At 38.1% G+C, this 18,907-nt stretch overlaps 2 protein-coding genes and 1 long non-coding RNA gene across 6 annotated transcripts in view; 2 read left to right on the top strand and 1 right to left on the bottom strand.

Annotated features, from left to right (window-relative positions):
• Positions 1-14,068, top strand: part of LOC109601872 (zinc finger protein 91) — an 80,314-nt gene extending 66,246 nt beyond the window's left edge. For 2 of the 4 annotated variants that reach the window (XM_049966213.1, XM_020018162.2), the window contains 3 exons: positions 1,421-3,111; positions 8,565-8,790; positions 11,348-14,068. In XM_049966213.1, coding sequence (XP_049822170.1) covers positions 1,421-3,111; positions 8,565-8,790; positions 11,348-13,771 — 4,341 coding nt within the window. In that variant the 3' untranslated portion in view covers positions 13,772-14,068. The remainder of the gene's footprint in view (positions 1-1,420; positions 3,112-8,564; positions 8,791-11,347) is intronic. The other 2 variants (XM_020018165.2, XM_020018164.2) reach the window with 2 other exon arrangements.
• A 679-nt stretch (positions 14,069-14,747) lies between these two features.
• Positions 14,748-17,015, bottom strand: LOC109601867 (cell division control protein 6 homolog). Its single transcript, XM_020018157.2, has 3 exons — positions 16,239-17,015; positions 16,017-16,183; positions 14,748-15,719 (listed from the first exon to the last, which is right to left on the bottom strand). Exons 1-3 carry the CDS (start codon positions 16,863-16,865, stop codon positions 14,843-14,845), a joined length of 1,671 nt encoding a protein of 556 aa, XP_019873716.1. The 5' UTR covers positions 16,866-17,015; the 3' UTR covers positions 14,748-14,842.
• A 387-nt stretch (positions 17,016-17,402) lies between these two features.
• On the top strand, positions 17,403-18,510 carry LOC109601871 (uncharacterized). The gene is made up of 3 exons (XR_002191691.2): positions 17,403-17,561; positions 18,031-18,107; positions 18,356-18,510. It is a non-coding gene; the product is annotated as an uncharacterized LOC109601871 (long non-coding RNA).
• The last annotated feature ends 397 nt before the right edge of the window (positions 18,511-18,907 follow it).

The following is an 18,907-nucleotide window of genomic DNA, read 5'->3' as shown; positions in this document are numbered from 1 at the left end:
AGTATAAAATTATTATTAACATTTTTAAAGAAGATAATTTTACAAATTTTCTATGAATTTACCACTGTTGGTCTCACATGATTCTCAAACTTAATTTAAATTTAAAGTTTTATTGAAACTCTCTTGATACTCATTGGAATTTTGAATCTCAGCATTTTATTTCTATTCCAAATTTAATAAAACAACTATAAAATTATTATTAACCTTTTTAAAGTAGATAATTTTGAAAATTTTCTATGAATTTACCACTGTTGTTCCCTCATGACTCTCAAACTTAATTTAAGTTTAAAGTTTTATTGGAACACTCTTGACTCTCACCGGATTTTTATCTCTCAGCTATTCATTTCTATTCCTAATCCAATAAAATAACTATAAAATTGTTGTTACTCTTTTTAAAGTAGGTACTTTACAAATTTTGTTTACCACTGTTGTTTTCACAGGATTCTAAAACTTAATTTATATTTAAGGCTTTATTGAAACAGAGTTGTTACTCTTTCCTTTATCTTTCAGTACTTTATGTTTTAATTTAAGAAAATGACTATTAAAGTATAGATAAATCTGCTTAGAATAGACAATATTGCAGATTTCCTATAAGTTTACCAATATTGTTTTGACATATTTATCAAACACAAACTAAATTTAAAGCTTTTTTGAAACAGTTTTGATCCATTCCAAATATTTGGGCAATTTAATTCTGTTAATTAATTATTTTCAAAATTTCTATATACACTTGTAAAATTGTTAATTCACACACACACGAATTTTGATATCTAATTTTATATAAATATCACGATATATATTCGTGGGAACCCCGTTTCAATCTTTTCACATCTGATTTCATGTAATCGTTTTGGAGAAACGATAATAAAGAATTAAACAGAAATCGATAAACCAAAGTGATGAAAAGTGTTGGCGTGTCAAGTCCCTTCTTCTTTACCCAGCCGTCATGAATTCGTCCAGCTTTACCAGCTCTCAGTCCGTTTGATTTGGGTGTCGCTCGTACGTCGTCCCAATTTGGCGAAGGCCGCCCAATTGCGGCAAGGGGAAAAAACAACAACAACCGTCAAGCGAAGGAGCAGCGCGACGTGCGACGTGTCGGAGACGTCTCGCGGGTCGGGAGTGGGTGCGCCTGGCGTTTTACCTGTACGCTGCTATCACTGTTATCGGTGCCCGCGTACACCGTACACATTGTATTGCATCGGAGCGCGCTGATTGATAACGCCACCGTGTTGCGATCTTGGCTTTAGGTTGTCGAGTAGTTTCGATGGTGGCGCGGCCCACGTAACACCGAAAACGCGGACGCATCGCAAACATCTCCGGGCCCCACACACACACACACACACACTCCGCACTTAATTGTTTGTTTAATTTGCCGTCGAGTTACGTCACTTGATCACAGCGCCTTGTGCTTGTGTTGCAGGTCGGTAAGAAGGAGACTAGAACGGGCGCGACCGACGGCGACACGAAGAAAACGCAAAAGTCCAACAAGAAGTCGAAGCTGGGCGGCAACGTGGACGCGAAGAAGTTCGGCTCGGATTTCCTGCATCCCGACGACATAGTGACCCACACCAACGGTAATGTTTACATCAAGTCCAAGTGTCGTTTGTGCAACTACAAGACGGCGTGGGACGGTGAAATGATCAAGCACGAGAAGCGGGTGCACGGCATCGACCACGACGATCACGGCAAACCGGTGAAGAAGGTGCCCAGGCCCATACCCAACCTCATACCTTTACCTCAGCAGAACGCCTTCAACAAGCAGGTTCTGCGCCACAGTCAGCCGCCCCTCCAGGTGGCGGAGATTCCGGAACTGAAGGAGCCGGAGATTAGCGAGAGGGTCATCAACGATATATGTGCTAAGTCCGGGAACAGTTCGCTTAAAGACTTCGCGTCTTTGTTCAGTTCCGAAGAGATGTTCAAGGAACAGAAAGTGACTTCACAAGTACCTGATCTAATTCCTACAAGTGTGTATTCGTCAACACCCAAAAAAATTAACGATAGTGCTAAGAAGGACCTGAGTTATTTCCACGACCTGTTAAGTACCAGTGACTCTAACTTAGTTTGTAACGCGTGCGGACACGAGAGCAGTTGCCTCACCGAACACGTCAAACACCAGAAGTCGTGCGGAAAGGAACTGAAAAAAATACCAAACATAGTGCCAGTACATAACATTAGTTCTACACGTTGTCAATTCTGCAGACAGAGATGCAAGTCCAGCACCGACCTGTACAACCACCTGTTCAGCTGCACCGAGTACATCAAGTCCCTCACGACCCCCGCCGACGACATAGACGACACCTCGGAACCGGGCGAGCTACACATCGACGAAGATGTGGGCGAGAACAAGGTGTTCGTGTGGAACAACATCGAAACCCCCATGAACATTAAGGCGAACGACTCGAAGTACGTGTACGTGGACGACACCATCGAGAACGCCTCGATAAGGTACCGCACCGATACGCTGTCACCGGAAAACGACAGCAGCGAGCACAGTTACCAGATCAGCCAGGATTTCCTGCCGGTCAGCAACAGCAGCAGCGTCCACCACTCGCCGGTCGCCACCGAAAAGATACCCACCCACGGCACCGACATATCGATAGCCCAACACAAGAGGGTGTTCAAGTGTCCGCACTGCACGTTCTGGGCGTCGACCGCCTCCAGGTTCCACGTGCACATCGTCGGCCACCTGAACAAGAAGCCCTTCGAGTGTTCGTTGTGCGCGTACCGCTCGAACTGGCGATGGGACATCACCAAGCACATCAAGCTGAAGTCGGTGAGGGACCGCGCCCACGAATCGGCCAAGGTGCTGATGACCGACGAGACAGGACGCAGGAACTACACCAAGTACAACAAGTACCTGACCGAGATCCCGGTCAGCGGCGACCAGACGCAGGAGACGAGCGGCGGTTCGGGCACCAGGCCCAGGAACCACGACAGGAACTCGTCGCCGTCCACCAGCAAGGATCTGGCGAAGCTGAGCCGGGCCGGCACGGTCGTCGACGTGCAAAAGCCTCTGAGGCCGCCGCCGCCCCTCAAGCCCACCAGCGGACAGAAGAAGGGCAACGTGGAGGGCAGGAGGACCATGTTCAAGTGCAAAAGATGCAATTTCCGGTGAGTCATTATGGTGTTGGCTTTGGAATTAGCTCTGTTGATAATTGGATAGATAAGTCGACACGTAAGTCTAGAATTTCATGCACTTAGTTTCAAGATAAGGCTAAATTGATCCAATTGCTGCCGAAGTATTGAAGAAGACCCTTGTCTCTTCCACTGTTTGAGTTTAATTAGATTGTCCAAACAACCAGAAACAAATTTTGCAAACTTAAACAACATAAATATTTTTTGGTGCCTTATCAGGCTTACTTAAATATTTTTTCAGCAAATATTGTTTTTTGTCTCGATTTTAAACCACATTTTTAGGTATTATTCCCCGTTCTCTTGTGCGTTGATCTTCTGCCATTTAAAAGCCATTTCCCTTTATGTATCTTACAATATTGATTTCAACTTACTTCGACGTGACATTCGTAAAATGATCCAAGTTATGGGGAATTCACTGTTTGACATAAGTAAACAGATTTAATAATTCCTGCAGATATTTTATCAAATAAGTCAATAAGCCATTGATAAATACATTGCCAAATTTATAACTGTGTTAAAGATTCAGGTATATTTCCAAATGCAATTAAGTGCTTTAAGATATGACCAGCTTTTATGGAACCCATAAATAATGTAAATTAATACACTTAAACGTGTTAACTTGAATCAGTCCTGCTGCTGATTTTTTTATTAATTAATGCCACAAACCCAATTCTAATTGACCATCTTCCCTTGTACACGCGTTCACGCACAATAATGACAATAATTACTGTTGGCGACCAGTTTTTATGTCCAATTATCTCTTTCAATAATATATTAATTAACAATTATGAAGGTAATTCTGCTGGAACCTTATTTATTGCACACGTAAAACTGAATCCAATGTTAAGGTTCAAGGTTGGCGCATATTAGTTAAAAAAAATTCAATTATACTTTACATGTTATGCAACTGGGCAACTGTGGGACATAAGTGGTCGGGAAACGAGGCTTAAATTACACATTTCTTGATTTGTAACCTTTAAAACGTGCCGTATCGTACGGTAGCTGATTTAAAAAATACATCTAATTTATGTTAATGAGCGTTACAAGTCTTCGAAATAAGCGGTTAGCATGTGTATCTTCGTCGTACATAGTAATTGGGTTACGTAAGATGCATTCTTCTACAAAATCGGCCCGTAATTGCATTCCGGTTTATCATTACGGGCAATTAATTAACTAATTCCCATATAATTGTTTTGTGAAAGAGAAAATATATGACAAACGCTCACATGACACGGCGTTATGCTAATTTTAACCGGAATTAATCTGGATAATAATGTCGAAAAAAGCACATTCGGATTGTTTTAGTGTTGTCGTTGTTTTTTTCGTCTCTTCTGTTAGCTAATGCCAAGTTTTTAATTAGAGATTTCCCACTAATTATAGCACGGTCGTAAAAGATCTTCGGTCGCCCGGTTCTTCATTAATTCCGCGGGCAGTGCGCATTTTGTACGGCCATTCGACAGGCGTTGTTTATTATTTATGTTCGAAAGGAACTCGCTGCTAATGTGCCGTCGCGAATCCGCCGATTTCCACGGCACGAGGAAATCTTATCGTCGAATTGTTTCAGGGACGACGCTAAAACGTTGCTTTTCTCACGATTCGTGGAAACATTAAGATTATTCATTGCGCATTGTGACTGCACAAAAAAAAATGATAGCTTCCAGGTATTTGTTTATCTGGTTCGAAAATTGTGTCACCTTTATAACAGTTTTGTGGAATTTCAACTTTTTCACCCCCTTTGTTATTTGTTGGCAAATTTATTGACAGCCACTGGTGCGTTGGGACTACTAATAATAGTTCATCAGTGCCGCCAACATTTTTATTTTTTAGGTTGGGTATTTCAGTATATGCAACCTGTGTGTTTTTGTAAACAAACTTTTTTTATAAGTTGGCAACACTGTATAAATCAAAAGTTACACAAATGTTTTTAATATTTTAAAGTGATTGTTATTAATATAATAAAATAAACACAATACAATCTTTTGAAGTGGATAATTTGAATTATGTGAAAACTCAGAATACCAATGGCATTATTAGCAACCAACCAACGTATTATCAAAATAAGGTTTAACAAACAATGTAATCTCCTGCATAAATTAAACAAAATTGTATCAACAACAAAACTTTCAGAACGGTTATTAAACTAATATCACTTAATTCCTTAGGAAATCAATGAATTAAAATATAAATAACAAAATATTAACCTCTACATTTTTCCAGTCAGTACCTGTGAGTTCCCCCTTGCTCCAGAAATATCTTCTACCCCCTTTGGTGTGCTCAAAATTAGTGAACGACTGAATTCTTGATCTTCAACTGGCCATTCTTCCCTAAGAGTACTAGCAAGATCTTCCAAACTTTGAAGATTTGAGTGTAAATTTGCTGTAAAGACGCTCCCATACATGTTCAATTGGATTGTTGCCTGGTGAACGTGGGGGCCATTGCATCCAAGTAATATCATAATTTATCAGCACCAAATTTATAAGTCTCGCAAAGTTAGGTGGGCATTGTCTGTTACAAAAACGAAATCTGATCCATATTCTTGAACAAATGGAATACTATTAGAGGAACCACAAAAATGTGTTCGAATCCACAATATTTTGGAAATAAAAATTGTACAAGAAACGGAATGTTTTATATTTATGTCTGTATACAATAAGTAAACATATTGAAAATATTTTTTAATCTTATTTAAAGGGGTTAAAGAAAGATATAAGAAATAACCCTGTATATGCTCGTCGAAAAATGTTGGCCGGTTCTTTCTCTGGTCCGGCCAGCGCCAAGTGTTATTTTTATCCGTGCGTCCCAATCGAAAAAAGCACCGCGTCTTCGCGAGGCCTGACGCAAAAACATTTTTTGGAACGTCTCTGCCGATGTTGCGTGACCGCAACCGGCTATTTCCACAAGAGAAAATTAATTATAGAATCGTTTATTTTAACAATGTCCAAACGGTAACACCCGCGAAGTACGTTTTATTTTTGATCCCACTTGCAAATTCCCCCCGACGCCTGAAACGCTGTCGAAACGGTTGCACAGAATAATAATGGGAGCCAAGTACATAATTGTTATCGGATTATCACGTGTGTGTTAGAATTGAAAATTAACACTCAGGCGCATTACAAAATAACAATATTTGCCCGCCAAGGTTCTTCAAAGAGTGTTTGAGTAAATATTAATAAAAGTGTACCTATTTATGCTAATGCTAAACAGAAAATCATGACTGTTTAATAATGTGACTTGAAAATGGGTCAAGTGTTGTGGCAATCGATAGGTTAAAGTAGTAACACAACAGATGGACTGGAAATGGAAAGAGCAACGTAACTGAAATTATACGACTGGGAGCTTTTAACGCATTAATTATTGATGGTTTTTTACGTGTCTTTACCGGTCGCCCAGATGGAGGCGACGTCAACTAATTGTGATGGCTCGTGATACTCAATTAGGGTCTTAAGTAACCTGTTCGCATTAAAAATTAACATACTTTTGAAAGTGTTATTCTATGCAATCATTATCAATAATAATTGGCCTTCGCTCCGAATAATTTCAATTGGAAATAATAGGACGAACAACCTAATTCATCTATCATGGTATTAATCGAATTATTCAACAACCTTCAGGTTTTTTTTTCCTGATAAGGTCTGTGTGATTGTAAACAATACATAAAGAAAGTAACTAAAACCTCTTATCTTATTTCCAATAATAGATAACCAGATATGTGACAAAGTCCTTGCATTGTTCCGACTGCTTTATGGTTTACCTGTCGATTTTTCGGCGTGTAAGAATTGCAATTGGTTCGTGACGTAATTTCAGATAAGAACTTAATCACACCGTACATAATTTCATCACCGACCGTTTCGGTGTTTTCAAGGAAACAATTTTTCTACGCAACGTTACCAAGTAACAAAAGCAATAGGTGAGACTGTGACTCACACGAAAATGTGTTGTCCTTAATTGGGCGTTAGTCATGTGAATTTAAAGGATGACTTTTTCAAATAACACTGCATAGACTAATTTTCTTGCAACTCAGTAACCTGGTTTCGGCGTAGTGTTTCACCGTGGTGTTATAAAACACGACGAATCGACAAGAATAAAACCGTGGCTTCCGAGAAGTGCTGAAGCACAAGAAAATCATGACATAAGTCGGCTGGCATCAACAGGTGGAATACATAATTAATCGACGATAAATATTAATTGTTGATTCAGTGGTCGATATTGGACGCGGACTCGGCATTCCATCAAAACAACACAAATAATAAATCTGATTGAAGAGTAAAGCCTATTTTAAAACGTGTATTTTTAAGATCGAGTCAAGGATTAAGTAATTTAATAATAGTTTTATCAACACTGAAACGGTTGAGGTATTTATAGAGGATAAGATATTTGTATCAGGTTATTCGGCGAACTGTTTTCGCATTGTTATTCAACATTTATTTACTGTTTTCTTTTATCAGTAATTAACAGTGGAACGGGTCCAAAAATTTTAATCTTAATGTGTTAAGTCATTTCATGGTCTGAGATATTTTTGACACTTTTATATCCTTCAGAAAAAATAAAAATGGTGTTTTTAACCCTGCACTAGTTATAGCACCAGAACACAACATTTCTAAACTGAAAGAAAAAGTAAATAACTTGTTTGGATAGTAAAAATATAAAATTTTATTAAACTTTTTCGAATACCTAATATTGAAGCCATTGTCCATTTTTTCATAGACTTCAGTAGGATGAGACTAATATTTATTGTTAATTAATAAGTGAACACCTCAGATTAAATACAAATAAATATATTAGATTTTATTTAAAATAATTTAAATTAAAATAATTTCTACTTAAATTAAATTAAAAAAATAAATGCATTTAAAATATTACATACCATAAAGCATTTGTTCCATCTGAATATTGAGAAAGATATCATGCACGACAGAGACAGGAAAAGTCTCCCACTACGTGGACACCACTATACATATCAAACGCTTTTCTATATGTATAGTGGTGGCCACGTAATAAGAAACTTTTCCTGTCTTTGTCATGCATGATCTCTTTCTCTCAATATACAGACGTATCAAACAGTTTTCGATATTAAATAATTTATCCATTACTTAAGGAAAATTGTTAATATCGTCGTTTTCAAGATGTGTGACAAGGAAGAAAAAAATACATAGAACATTGAAATATATTTTTTACATTGACTGTACAAAATTTGAATTAAATCCTTTTATGAAATTTTTTATTGGAACTTTTTTATTAAATCTATTTGCAAATGCAAAAGTTAAAGGGTCACTCAGTGTCCCCCTGTTGTTTTCAGTCAAGCCCAAGACTAAAAGCAGTTCCTACCCCATTAAGAAGTTAACACAGACAGTAAGGACTCGGTCCAGTTCTGCTGTGAGCCCCCTCCCAATTATAATTTACAATCTTAATCAGTGACATTAATTTTTCAGCGACTCGTCCAGAGATGTGCTGCTGGATCACGTCAAAGGCCACTACATGGCGATGGCGCAGTCCAATGTGGTGACGCTGTCGTCGGATTTACCGGATCATAGTGTAAGGGGTACGAGTCCTGACGATGAGGCAAGTGTAAATAGCACCACAGCGAGCAAGGGGGGACAAATGCCCTTCCGCTGTGGCCATTGTAATCAGACCTCTAACTGGAAGCATGTCATACAGGTATACTAACCCCCCGCCTACTAACATTTTCCCGGAGTACATTGACGGTTGCCTGGTTTCCAATTTGTTAATATGTCAAACTCGTTTGTTTGAAGCTAGTCATGCCGGTACGACCTAGAAGAAACGCAACCGTAAGTGTACTCCAGCTTTTCTATCGATAACTGCATCCCTCATTTGATTTACTAACAAGACTAATATGGGCAAACGTAAAGCGGTGTTAGCTAAACGAAGGAAAGGAGTAAGTTAACCTAATAACACACGTCAAATTATTATTATTATTATAACACCGCGTCTATTTCGGTCTGGAATTTTTCTGCATGAATTGCACAATCCGCTAACAAACACTGTCCAGACGTTATACTATAAGTATTTATTCAAATGGCAGACAAGGTATTTTATCGGGCTTGTTTTCGATTTGGAAGCCGTTCGAAGAATAAATAAACAATATCTCGCTGACATTTGAGGCACAACGGTGGCATTGTGCACGATAAGTGTAATTTTTGCATTGATTAACACGAGGTGTTTGTTCGTTTTGTGAAAAATTCAAATCGGGTCGGATTTTGAATGGAAATCAATATGCAAAGAGTCAATTTAATTGTTCCGTATGAATTCTGATCAAACTGTATTAATAAACCAGGTTATGTTTGATAAGCCTGGCCAAGATACGCTACTTCCAACAAAACCTTTCGGTTTATCTACACAATTTCCATTGACCCACTTAGATACCGCCAGCAGCAGGTGATTTTACGTATAAGAACATCAATGTTCTTACACGTTGCTTGGAATTCATCAAAGGAGAATCCTTATAACTTACTTACGGCGAAGGAAAACCAATATGGTTATCTGGCTTGGCATATTCTTGTTATCATAACATTCAAAGAACGATGTAGGTCATTGAAGCCTGGCGAGGTTCTAACTCATAAAGTGCTCGCTTGCAGTTCACCTTTTTTAAACAACATTGTTTTGCTTTTACGGCGACGAAGACCAAAACTAAAGAATAAATTTACAAATATCAGCGAATGGACGTCGTTGACTGAAAACTATAAACAATTTTAGTACTTATGTAACAGTCTGTTTCAGTAATCTGGAAAATCGTTATATCCGTATTGCGGCCTTGGTCGCAAATAACCGGTGATAAGAACCAAAGCTAAATTGTTAAATCAAATAAAGTAGCACCATTCCAATCGTCGTTAAATTGCCAGCACGTGCCTCCATTTTTTGTTAAATTAAAATTCCTTAAGTCGTTCCATGATGCTTACGATTGATCCAGACTTGGGGGTATTCATAATTAATCAGCACTAATAATTTGACGGCTCTTAATTAGATAGATAGCAGTAGTTTTATATTGTCATATCTTATTCAATTTAAAATACTCGAAGTCACAATGAGCATTACATTTTTGATGTTCATTTTGAATAGTATTTTACCTTGAACCCTAACATCACAAAACAGGTCTGTTTGATTTTAAAATTCAGGTTTAAATCAAATTTTTCCTTTTCTAAACTGTTTTAAATGCAAATCAAACAAAGCTGTCCATATTGTATTCCTATTGCTAATTTTTATTTGGTGGATGATAAGCAACCCTTTATCTTATCTTTCTAATTCTTAGAAACGTTTCTCGCACTTTAATTTTAACACTAGTATCTCTTAAATCTATAAATCCAGATAAGAGGTAATTCCATTAATTGTTGTGTGCAATTGTGTCATTACTAATTATAACATTATCGACAGCTTAAAAGCAATATAACACATTCGAAGATAACACTCTCAACAACTAATTTAAAACACCTTTGATAATAAAATGATTGACATACATGTTTTGCAATATGGCATGCATAACAATAAACACTCCAGAACTTAAGGAAAAAATATAAATTCGTTGTGCATGCTAAAATTTTTATTAAAACAAAGTGACCTCTTGCTAATGTTAATTTATTATTGAAACATCGCTAATTAGCTGCTTGTGTTCAATAATGAACGATAAATGTATACAAGAAATAATGGTTCTTCGTAAAAAAACCTTTTAGCACGACAACGTTTTTCAATAATTCAACACAATTTTTGTTGCCACCAGACAATTATAATCATAGATGTCATTGAATCACTAATTTGTCATTCATCCTTTAGATAATTTGGCTGTGTCTCATAATTCACATCTTAACGAGATCGTTAATAACAGGTTTCTCCGGTGCATCATTTAACATTTCAGTAGGTGCATTGTTATTTTGTTACTAATCAGATGATATATTTAACGCTTTATTTGAGTGTATGACTCATGCTCCTTCAGTTATATGCCAAATTATTGCATAAAACAATATCTTTGGACTGGTCAGAGTTTGATGATGGTGTTATTTATATTGATTGTAGTATTTGATTTGTAACCCCCAGTAACAAAGACAAAGCTATCAAGCTTGTGATGTCAACAATTTGTTTTTGTTACACTTGCCCATTATTAGTATTATTTTGATTTATCGCATTGTAGTTACTGATGGCTACCCCGCTACTACTTCCCAACAATCAAACCCAACAAATTGCTAACGTGCAACTTCATTTCCAGCGCCACTGCCGTTTGAAGCACAGCGGCGACATACGAGTCGTTAGCAACAAAAATGGCCAAGAAAAAATCGAGGTGGAGGAACAGACTGACGAGCCGGACCACGTGGACGTACCACAAACCGGCGCCTTCAAGTGTGTCACCTGTCCCTATTCCACCGAGGAGGAGTCGGAACTGAACGAACACTTGTCCGGCCACAATCAGCGGACCAACAACCCCTACAAATGCCAGTACTGCAAGTACGGCGTCACCGAAAGGGACGATCTGTTGGAGCATCTGCGCCTGCACGGTATATGCGACCCGGAGGACTTCCTGTACAAGACCACCGAACGCTGCACGAACGAAGGCGGCCTGGTCAAGAGGTACAAATGCACCCTCTGTCCGTACGTCACGAACTCCAAGTCGCAGTACACGTACCACAAGCAGTTCCACAAGCCCAGAGGTGGCCAGTACACTTGCACCCAGTGCAACTACAACGTTAGCAAGCGCCATCTGCTGCACCAACACTTGAAGGTGCACGGCATCAACATCACGCCGCACCGCCAGAACGGCGAGTCCATGGATCTGGACGACATATCCGACGAGATTGAGGAAGTGCCTTCGTACGCTCACAACTTCGATACGCAGAACCTGAGCGACATACCGCTGGTCTGGGTGTCGAAGAACCAGAAGTTCTCCAAGATGTTCAAGTGCCGGTACTGCCCGCACGTCAATTTACGCAAGGTCAACATACAGGAGCACGAAAAGATGCACGGCATACGCGAGAAGAATGCCAACACGTCGCGTTTGAACGACACCGAGCACAAGTGCACGGAATGTAACTACATATGCAACAACGCGGGCGTTTTGTCGTCGCATTCCAAGGTGCACCAGGGATTGTACGGTGTCATCCATCGAATCGTCGACTTCACCAAGAGCGACGAGGAACAGCTGCGCGAGCTGAAGAAGTCGCTCGGTTATGCCGACTCCAATTCCTACGATGCCATGGAAATGATCGAAACGGACGTGGAAGAGGTGCCGAACAACACGTTGACCACTTTGTTCTTTTGTCAAGAGTGTCCGGCTCGTTTCCTGAAGGAAAACGAATTCGCCATCCACAAGCAGTTCCACGGCAGCAAGGGTCTGTTCAAGTGCGAGTACTGCACGTATTCGACGGAGCAAGGCGATTACATAACCCAGCATCAGCAAATCCACCACAAGCAGTATCAAGACCGCACTTTAGTATTACAGCAACTACACCGTACCAGCGTCGAGTACCCCCAACCGCAGACGTTCGTAAATAAGAACGCCAACGACGAATTGATATGGATAGTGATTAAAGCTGAGAAACCGGAGCCAAGCTTGGACACCTTAAGCAGATTACTTAACAAGCCACCCAGATCTTCTCAGAACGTCCCCCTGTCGGGAACCGAGCTGTTCCAGCAAAAGAACGAGGAGGAACAAAAGCAGGCCGCCGCCTTGGCCCAGCTAATCAAAGAGGAGCCAGCCAGTCCCAGCACCGACTCTGAATTAATGATGCAAGGCAACCCCGACATCATCTACCCCACCTCGATGAAAAACGGCAAGATCAAGGAGAAACGTTACAAATGCCCCAAATGCCCCAGCGCCTTCGACAAACGGGAACAATTCAAAGTACACATGAGCCTGCACGGCTCCAACCAGCGGTACAGCTGCGAGCACTGCGACTACGCGGTCAACTACTACGCCAACTACTCGCAGCACACCAAGAAGCACGCGGCCCAGGCCGACGCCCAGGCCGCCGCCCGTCTGGCGGACGAGGACGAGGAAATCGAGGAAGTGGCCGGCGAACCGATGGACGTCGACCAAGACGGTCAACAGCAGCCCCTTGAATTGTGTGTGCCTGACAATAAAGCCATTAAGCAGCAACGTCAATCTAGTCAAAATCCCGGAGAGGATGCGACCGAGTGTGTCATGAACACGTGCACCCTGTGTCCATACGCCAGCAACCAGCCGGACGCTTTCGAGAACCACCGCAACAAGCACGTCAGCGTGTCCGGGATCAAAAGTACTTACACGTGTGAACACTGTGATTTTTCTGTGCCACAGACACACAATTTGAGGGAGCACGAGAAAGTACACTTCATGCCAAACAAGATAAATCAGGTTGATGGCTTTATGATTTGTGATAATATGAAACTGACTACGGCCAGAGCCGAGGGCAAGTCTCCTGAAAGGAGCGTCATTTTCGAAGAACAAGGGTCCAAATCAACTGACAAGCAGTTCTTGCCTCCACTTAGTGGAGACGTCGCCGAAAGGTTTAACAATAACGAGGGCGAGAAACAGCTAGTTAACATGCAGACAGGCGAATTAGTGAATAGAAAAAATATTAGTGATACACGTTCTTCTACAAACCAAGAGGAGGTTCGTGACATGGAAGTAATTAGTCAAACTTCTAGTGATAATTGATAATTTACCTTATTTATCTAAACTAAAACACTTATAAATTTATACATAAATTAACAATGTTTGCCTTAGTCATAGAGTATTTTTACAAAGTATTTTCACATAAAAATAGCAAATATTAAATAATCTTAGTATTATGATCATTTCATACCACATTTGTACATATTTTGTTCTAGAAATATTATGTAATACTTACTTCATGGGGTTTTCATTCATAATGCCAAAGCATTTAATGCCAAAATTTGCCATATTGTTGTATTTTTATTGTTTACAGAGGAGAAATATATTATCATAATTGAACATTGTTTTATTTTAATGTGCACTTGTTTTATTTCATGTGTCCCAGTTTTTAAGAAACAAATAAAATAAGACAATTTTGTAGACAATTCTTGGATTACTATTTTTGTTTTAATTCATATATTCAAAACATGTTAAAATTGATCCTTCAAAAATTACAATATATGTTAATAATAAAATATAAAATTTTGTTAGAATAAAATGAGGAAAGTCTAAAAAAAAATTTTTTATTCATTGTTTCATTAAAACAGGAATATATTAAAATCGACCAAGATAATCAAAATTAATCAAGAGTACCTCTCTTCTAAACAGTCCAAAGAATATGAAAAAAGTATTAAGAGGTGCAGAAAAGAGAGCCTCGGAACCTGCACTACTGCATCAGTATGGAAAAAGATTTTTACATTGAATTGTAGGTAGATATTTCAGAATAATACGTACCAAATTTAAACATATTTAGACCAAAGGTTACAGAAATATAAGAAAAATTGTTTGATGATTTAAGAGGAGAAAAGAATTTTAGACTTCCTTCATTATTAGATGTGTTCTACTTTTCCCAAGTTTTGATCACTTATTTTAGTGTATTCATAGACTAATAAGTCTTCCAAAAAATGATATATTTTTTTAAATTTTACCAGAATCAGTTGTACATGATAGTAACATAATTCAAAACATAAAACAAGAATAAAATAAAACAAATTTATTCTAATACTAAAATTATAGCATTTACATCTTGTATAAATAAATATTTATCATATAATATTAATCAAAATAAAAACATTAAAGCTTGCCTAAACAAGTCGCGTCTTGTAAAATAGTAGAAATTAAGTGTTTATCCTTCAGTGCATTGCCGACTTCCTCTTCATCCCACTCAAGGTTGACCTTATGCAATCTTGGCTCCTTTCGTCCCGACACTTTAATAATACCTCTTGTTTCAATAAGTGAACAGAGACCCACAAACTCTGCCTGATCAACAGCCAGTAAGTTCCTCTTGGTGCAAACTCTTCTGTAGACTTCATGAAGCTTCCCAACTGTCACATCCTTGTTCTTTGCCTTCTTTAGAATCAGAAGCAGAGAACAAACAATAATTTTCTGTTGTAGCGGGAACGAATCGTCTTGGTCTTCGGTCAAATTCTGAGATGTGCCATATACGTTGTTTAAAACGTTCACAACCTCTTTGAGGTCCACAGCCTTTGGTTTGACTTCCTCAGGGGTAATCTTTTCATTATCCACCAATTCATTAGCCAAATTCTCTAAGGGTTTCAATACAGAACCATCTTTGTTGTTGTCTACAAGTTCTATGACCCTCCTGCCAATGTCCAAAGCCCTCCTAACATCACCGGATACTGCAGCCACTTTGCCAGCCAGCATGTGCAGGGCGATGGGCGAAAACACCTCCAAAACGCCGGCCTCCTTCAATCGAGTGGTGAATATTTCAACTATCTGTTGTTTGGTGTAGGGAGCAAAGTGCATCAGTCTCGGTTTTAATTCGCAGCGAGCTTGTAGTCGAGGTAATGTTCTATCAGTCAAATCTAAAGCGTTGGCGATTCCTATCAAAATTAATTTTGAGTCTGGCTTTGAGGGCCACTCAAATATTGTGTAGAGAATCGACTGATTTTTGCTTTCCAGCTGGTCAATCTCATCAAGGACTAGCAATCTGTAAAAAATAAATGTAATGTTATGTAAAACTTCTATGGTTGTTGGGGTGAGGGTTTCAAGGGAAGATATATGTAAGATGAAAAAAAAACCTTACATATGTATCAATTGCATATTCAATAACTTTTTTAGTTTATGTTAATTTAACTACAGTTAATGAGCAATTAACAACTTTATCTTGAAACTTCAGAATAACAACAACAAAGTAGGAAAACATGTTTTTGAAATTGAAATATGTACTTATCAAATTATGTAAATTTTCAGTTAAGGTTTATGAAATACAAAACATAAAACTTACATCATTTTATGATCCTTTTTCAAATAATTTTCAATGGCTGCAAGATTTTCTTTTTCAGTCTTTCCTGAGGTTTTTACACCCAATTCTTTATTAATCCTAGCATAAATGGCAGTGGCTGATTTAATAGCTGTGCAGTTAACATAAACTTCTTTAAACTTAGAGGCAATCTGTAATAAAATTATATTTAATAAAAATGATTTATTGTTAAAAACCTATACCTACATTATCCTCCTCTAAAATTAAATTTAAAGATGCAGTCTTTCCAGTTCCTGGTGGGCCACTGACATACAAAGACCCAGAAGTTTTATCCCTCAAATGTGTGGTGATAAAGTCCCTGAGCTCCTCATGTTCCTTCTCTCGACCGGGCATTTTTGTTGGGAATGTGCTGTGCAAAGCCTTTCTGGCACTCTGGTAAACGCTGGGCTCTTCATTTTCCGGGAACAAACTCCGTCTGTTCGCCTTGTCCTTCTCAGCTGATTGCTTCAAGTTGTTTTTGAATGTGGGGCTGGTCAGAGTGAGGTTTTTGAGCAACGACGAAGGGGTTTGAGGCACATTTTCGTTGTTTATTATGTTTTTGACTACGCGTTTTTGCTTCGGCGGTGTGACGGGACTGAGTTCGTGCAAGTCCACGTCGGAAATGCGGGACTTCTCCTTTTTGGGGGTCCTGGGGTTGATGGTGGTGAACGTTTCTTCATCGCTGTCGTCGCTGAGCACGATTATGGGCCTCGATTTCTGCCTCTTTGGTCTGGTTTTCGGTAATTCAGTCTCTTCCGGGGGCAAATTCGATAATCTCCTCGATGCTCTGGTCTGAATTCGTGTCATGTTTTCGGAAACGTGAGATTTGTTCATAAAATGAATGAAAACGATTATATCACAGCACTGCACTAGGACCGACGGTTTGTAAGACGACAATGGTATAAATTACTTAGTCTATTGTTAATAGGAAAACCGTTGAGCCATCAAAATTACATTTGGACAGGTAGATGCACTTTCGCGCCTTTTCCTAGAGCAGGTTCCACAACATTGAAAAAATATACTATTTTTATTACATAAAATAAATATTAACATTATAGAGTACGTGGGAGAATAAGTTAATTGTTAATGTAGTAAAATAGTTTATTTATTGTTATAACCAAGTTTTGTATTTCATACAACACATTGCATATTTGCGGAACACACATTCTTATTTCAAAAATCCATACACAATTAATAGTAAATACATTAATTAATATTAAAGCCAAAATTAAAACATTTTGTACATTATTTAAATTAAATTTTTTTTTAGTTGTTAAATTTTTTATAGCTGTTAAGCTAAAATTATCATAAATTAATATATAATTTTAAATTTCGCGGTGGGATATTGGTGGCGCCCCCAGCGCCATTTCTGGAAAACATTCTAGAACCGTCTTGTCGAATTGGCTGCTTTTCCTCTTTCATTCTGTTCTCATATCGGTACGTGGAAGCACGGAATCGGCTGTTATCACAAGAATCCTCTAGTTATTTGCAACTAGAGATCTTCGAAACAGCTCGAAAATGAGAGCGAAGGTGAGTGTTTATAATATTTTTTTCCTTCTATTTGTATTTTTTCCGTAATTTTGCAAAATGTTCTTGACGACTTTGTGTTTATACCAAGTGCATGTAGTGATGTAAACTTGAAGTAATTGAGTCTTTGCTGTTGTTATATAAAGGAATTGCGATGTTAATTCGCATTTTTTTATATTATGGATATTAATTTTTTGCTTGGGTTTAATTTTTAACTTCGAATATTTTTTGGCAAAGTACCCTAACCTCAACTTGTTGGCGGCAGCATGTCAACAATTTGATGGTTAAGTTCTATAATTTAAATGAAGTGTAAATGTGCAAGGCATTTGAAACTCAGCGTTTTGATAACTTTCCAATAATTCTATGAACTCAGCAATTGATTAAAAACTTCTGCTGTTACATCACTTGGTTGTTTTAAATGATTATAAGTGTTAAGTTAACTTTATTAATATTTCTTTTAATTAATTTTCAGTGGCGTAAGAAGCGTATGCGTAGGCTAAAGCGTAAGCGCAGGAAGATGCGTGCGAGGTCCAAGTAGACTGCCACAAAGTAAGTTTTACAACAATTAAATTTGCACTTGCCTCTCCCCTGTTTTATAAATGTTGTGCACTCCATTCTTGCACAGTGATTTGTAAAATGGGGGTATATTAAATTGCGTTTCCACCTGCGCCTTCTATTTAGTGGGGGTGACAGTCTAAGACCGCAAAACAAATCTATTATTAAATTAAGAAAATGTGGCTGTGCCTGTAGTTTTTTGACGAAAACGTGGTATGCTAATAAAGGTTTTCTGTTTACAGGAATTTCACTCTTGACGACTTTCCATTGGAGACCAGCCTAGTTGTGTAAATTCTTGTTTAATAAAAAAGCAGAAAAATGTCCAATGAGCTGCATTTACTTTTTGTCTAATGGTTGTTCATGGGAATTCCAAAAAAATATATAAAATCCTACAAAATGCTGTGTTTTATTGAACCTACTTTATACATTTATCTTAGATGTTATGTATTTCATAATTTTTTATTTATAAGAAAACGTGGATAATTATATAATTGCTTTGCTTCTTATTTTTACTACTTGAGTGCAGTAATTTTATTGAAATTCTAATAAACTTTGATAAGTCAACACTTAACCATGTAGTTTATTTGACCATTATAATTAAATATATTATCTACATAATTAATTATGTAAACTAATTTTGATTTAGTAACATGCTCCATTAAAATAAGATTACTAAGCAGTAGTATCCAGTAAATAATTCATGTAACATCATTTGAATGATTAAAAAATAATTACGTATCACTTTTTGTTCATAATTTGTTTTAGTAAAGTTTCATTTCTTTTACTTTGCGTTT

The sequence above is a fragment of the Aethina tumida genome, chromosome 4, assembly GCF_024364675.1.
Source record: "Aethina tumida isolate Nest 87 chromosome 4, icAetTumi1.1, whole genome shotgun sequence".
Taxonomy (NCBI): Eukaryota; Metazoa; Arthropoda; class Insecta; order Coleoptera; family Nitidulidae; genus Aethina; species Aethina tumida.
The sequence above is the reverse complement of the archived record's forward strand: the minus strand, read 5'-3'. Positions and strand labels throughout refer to the sequence as shown.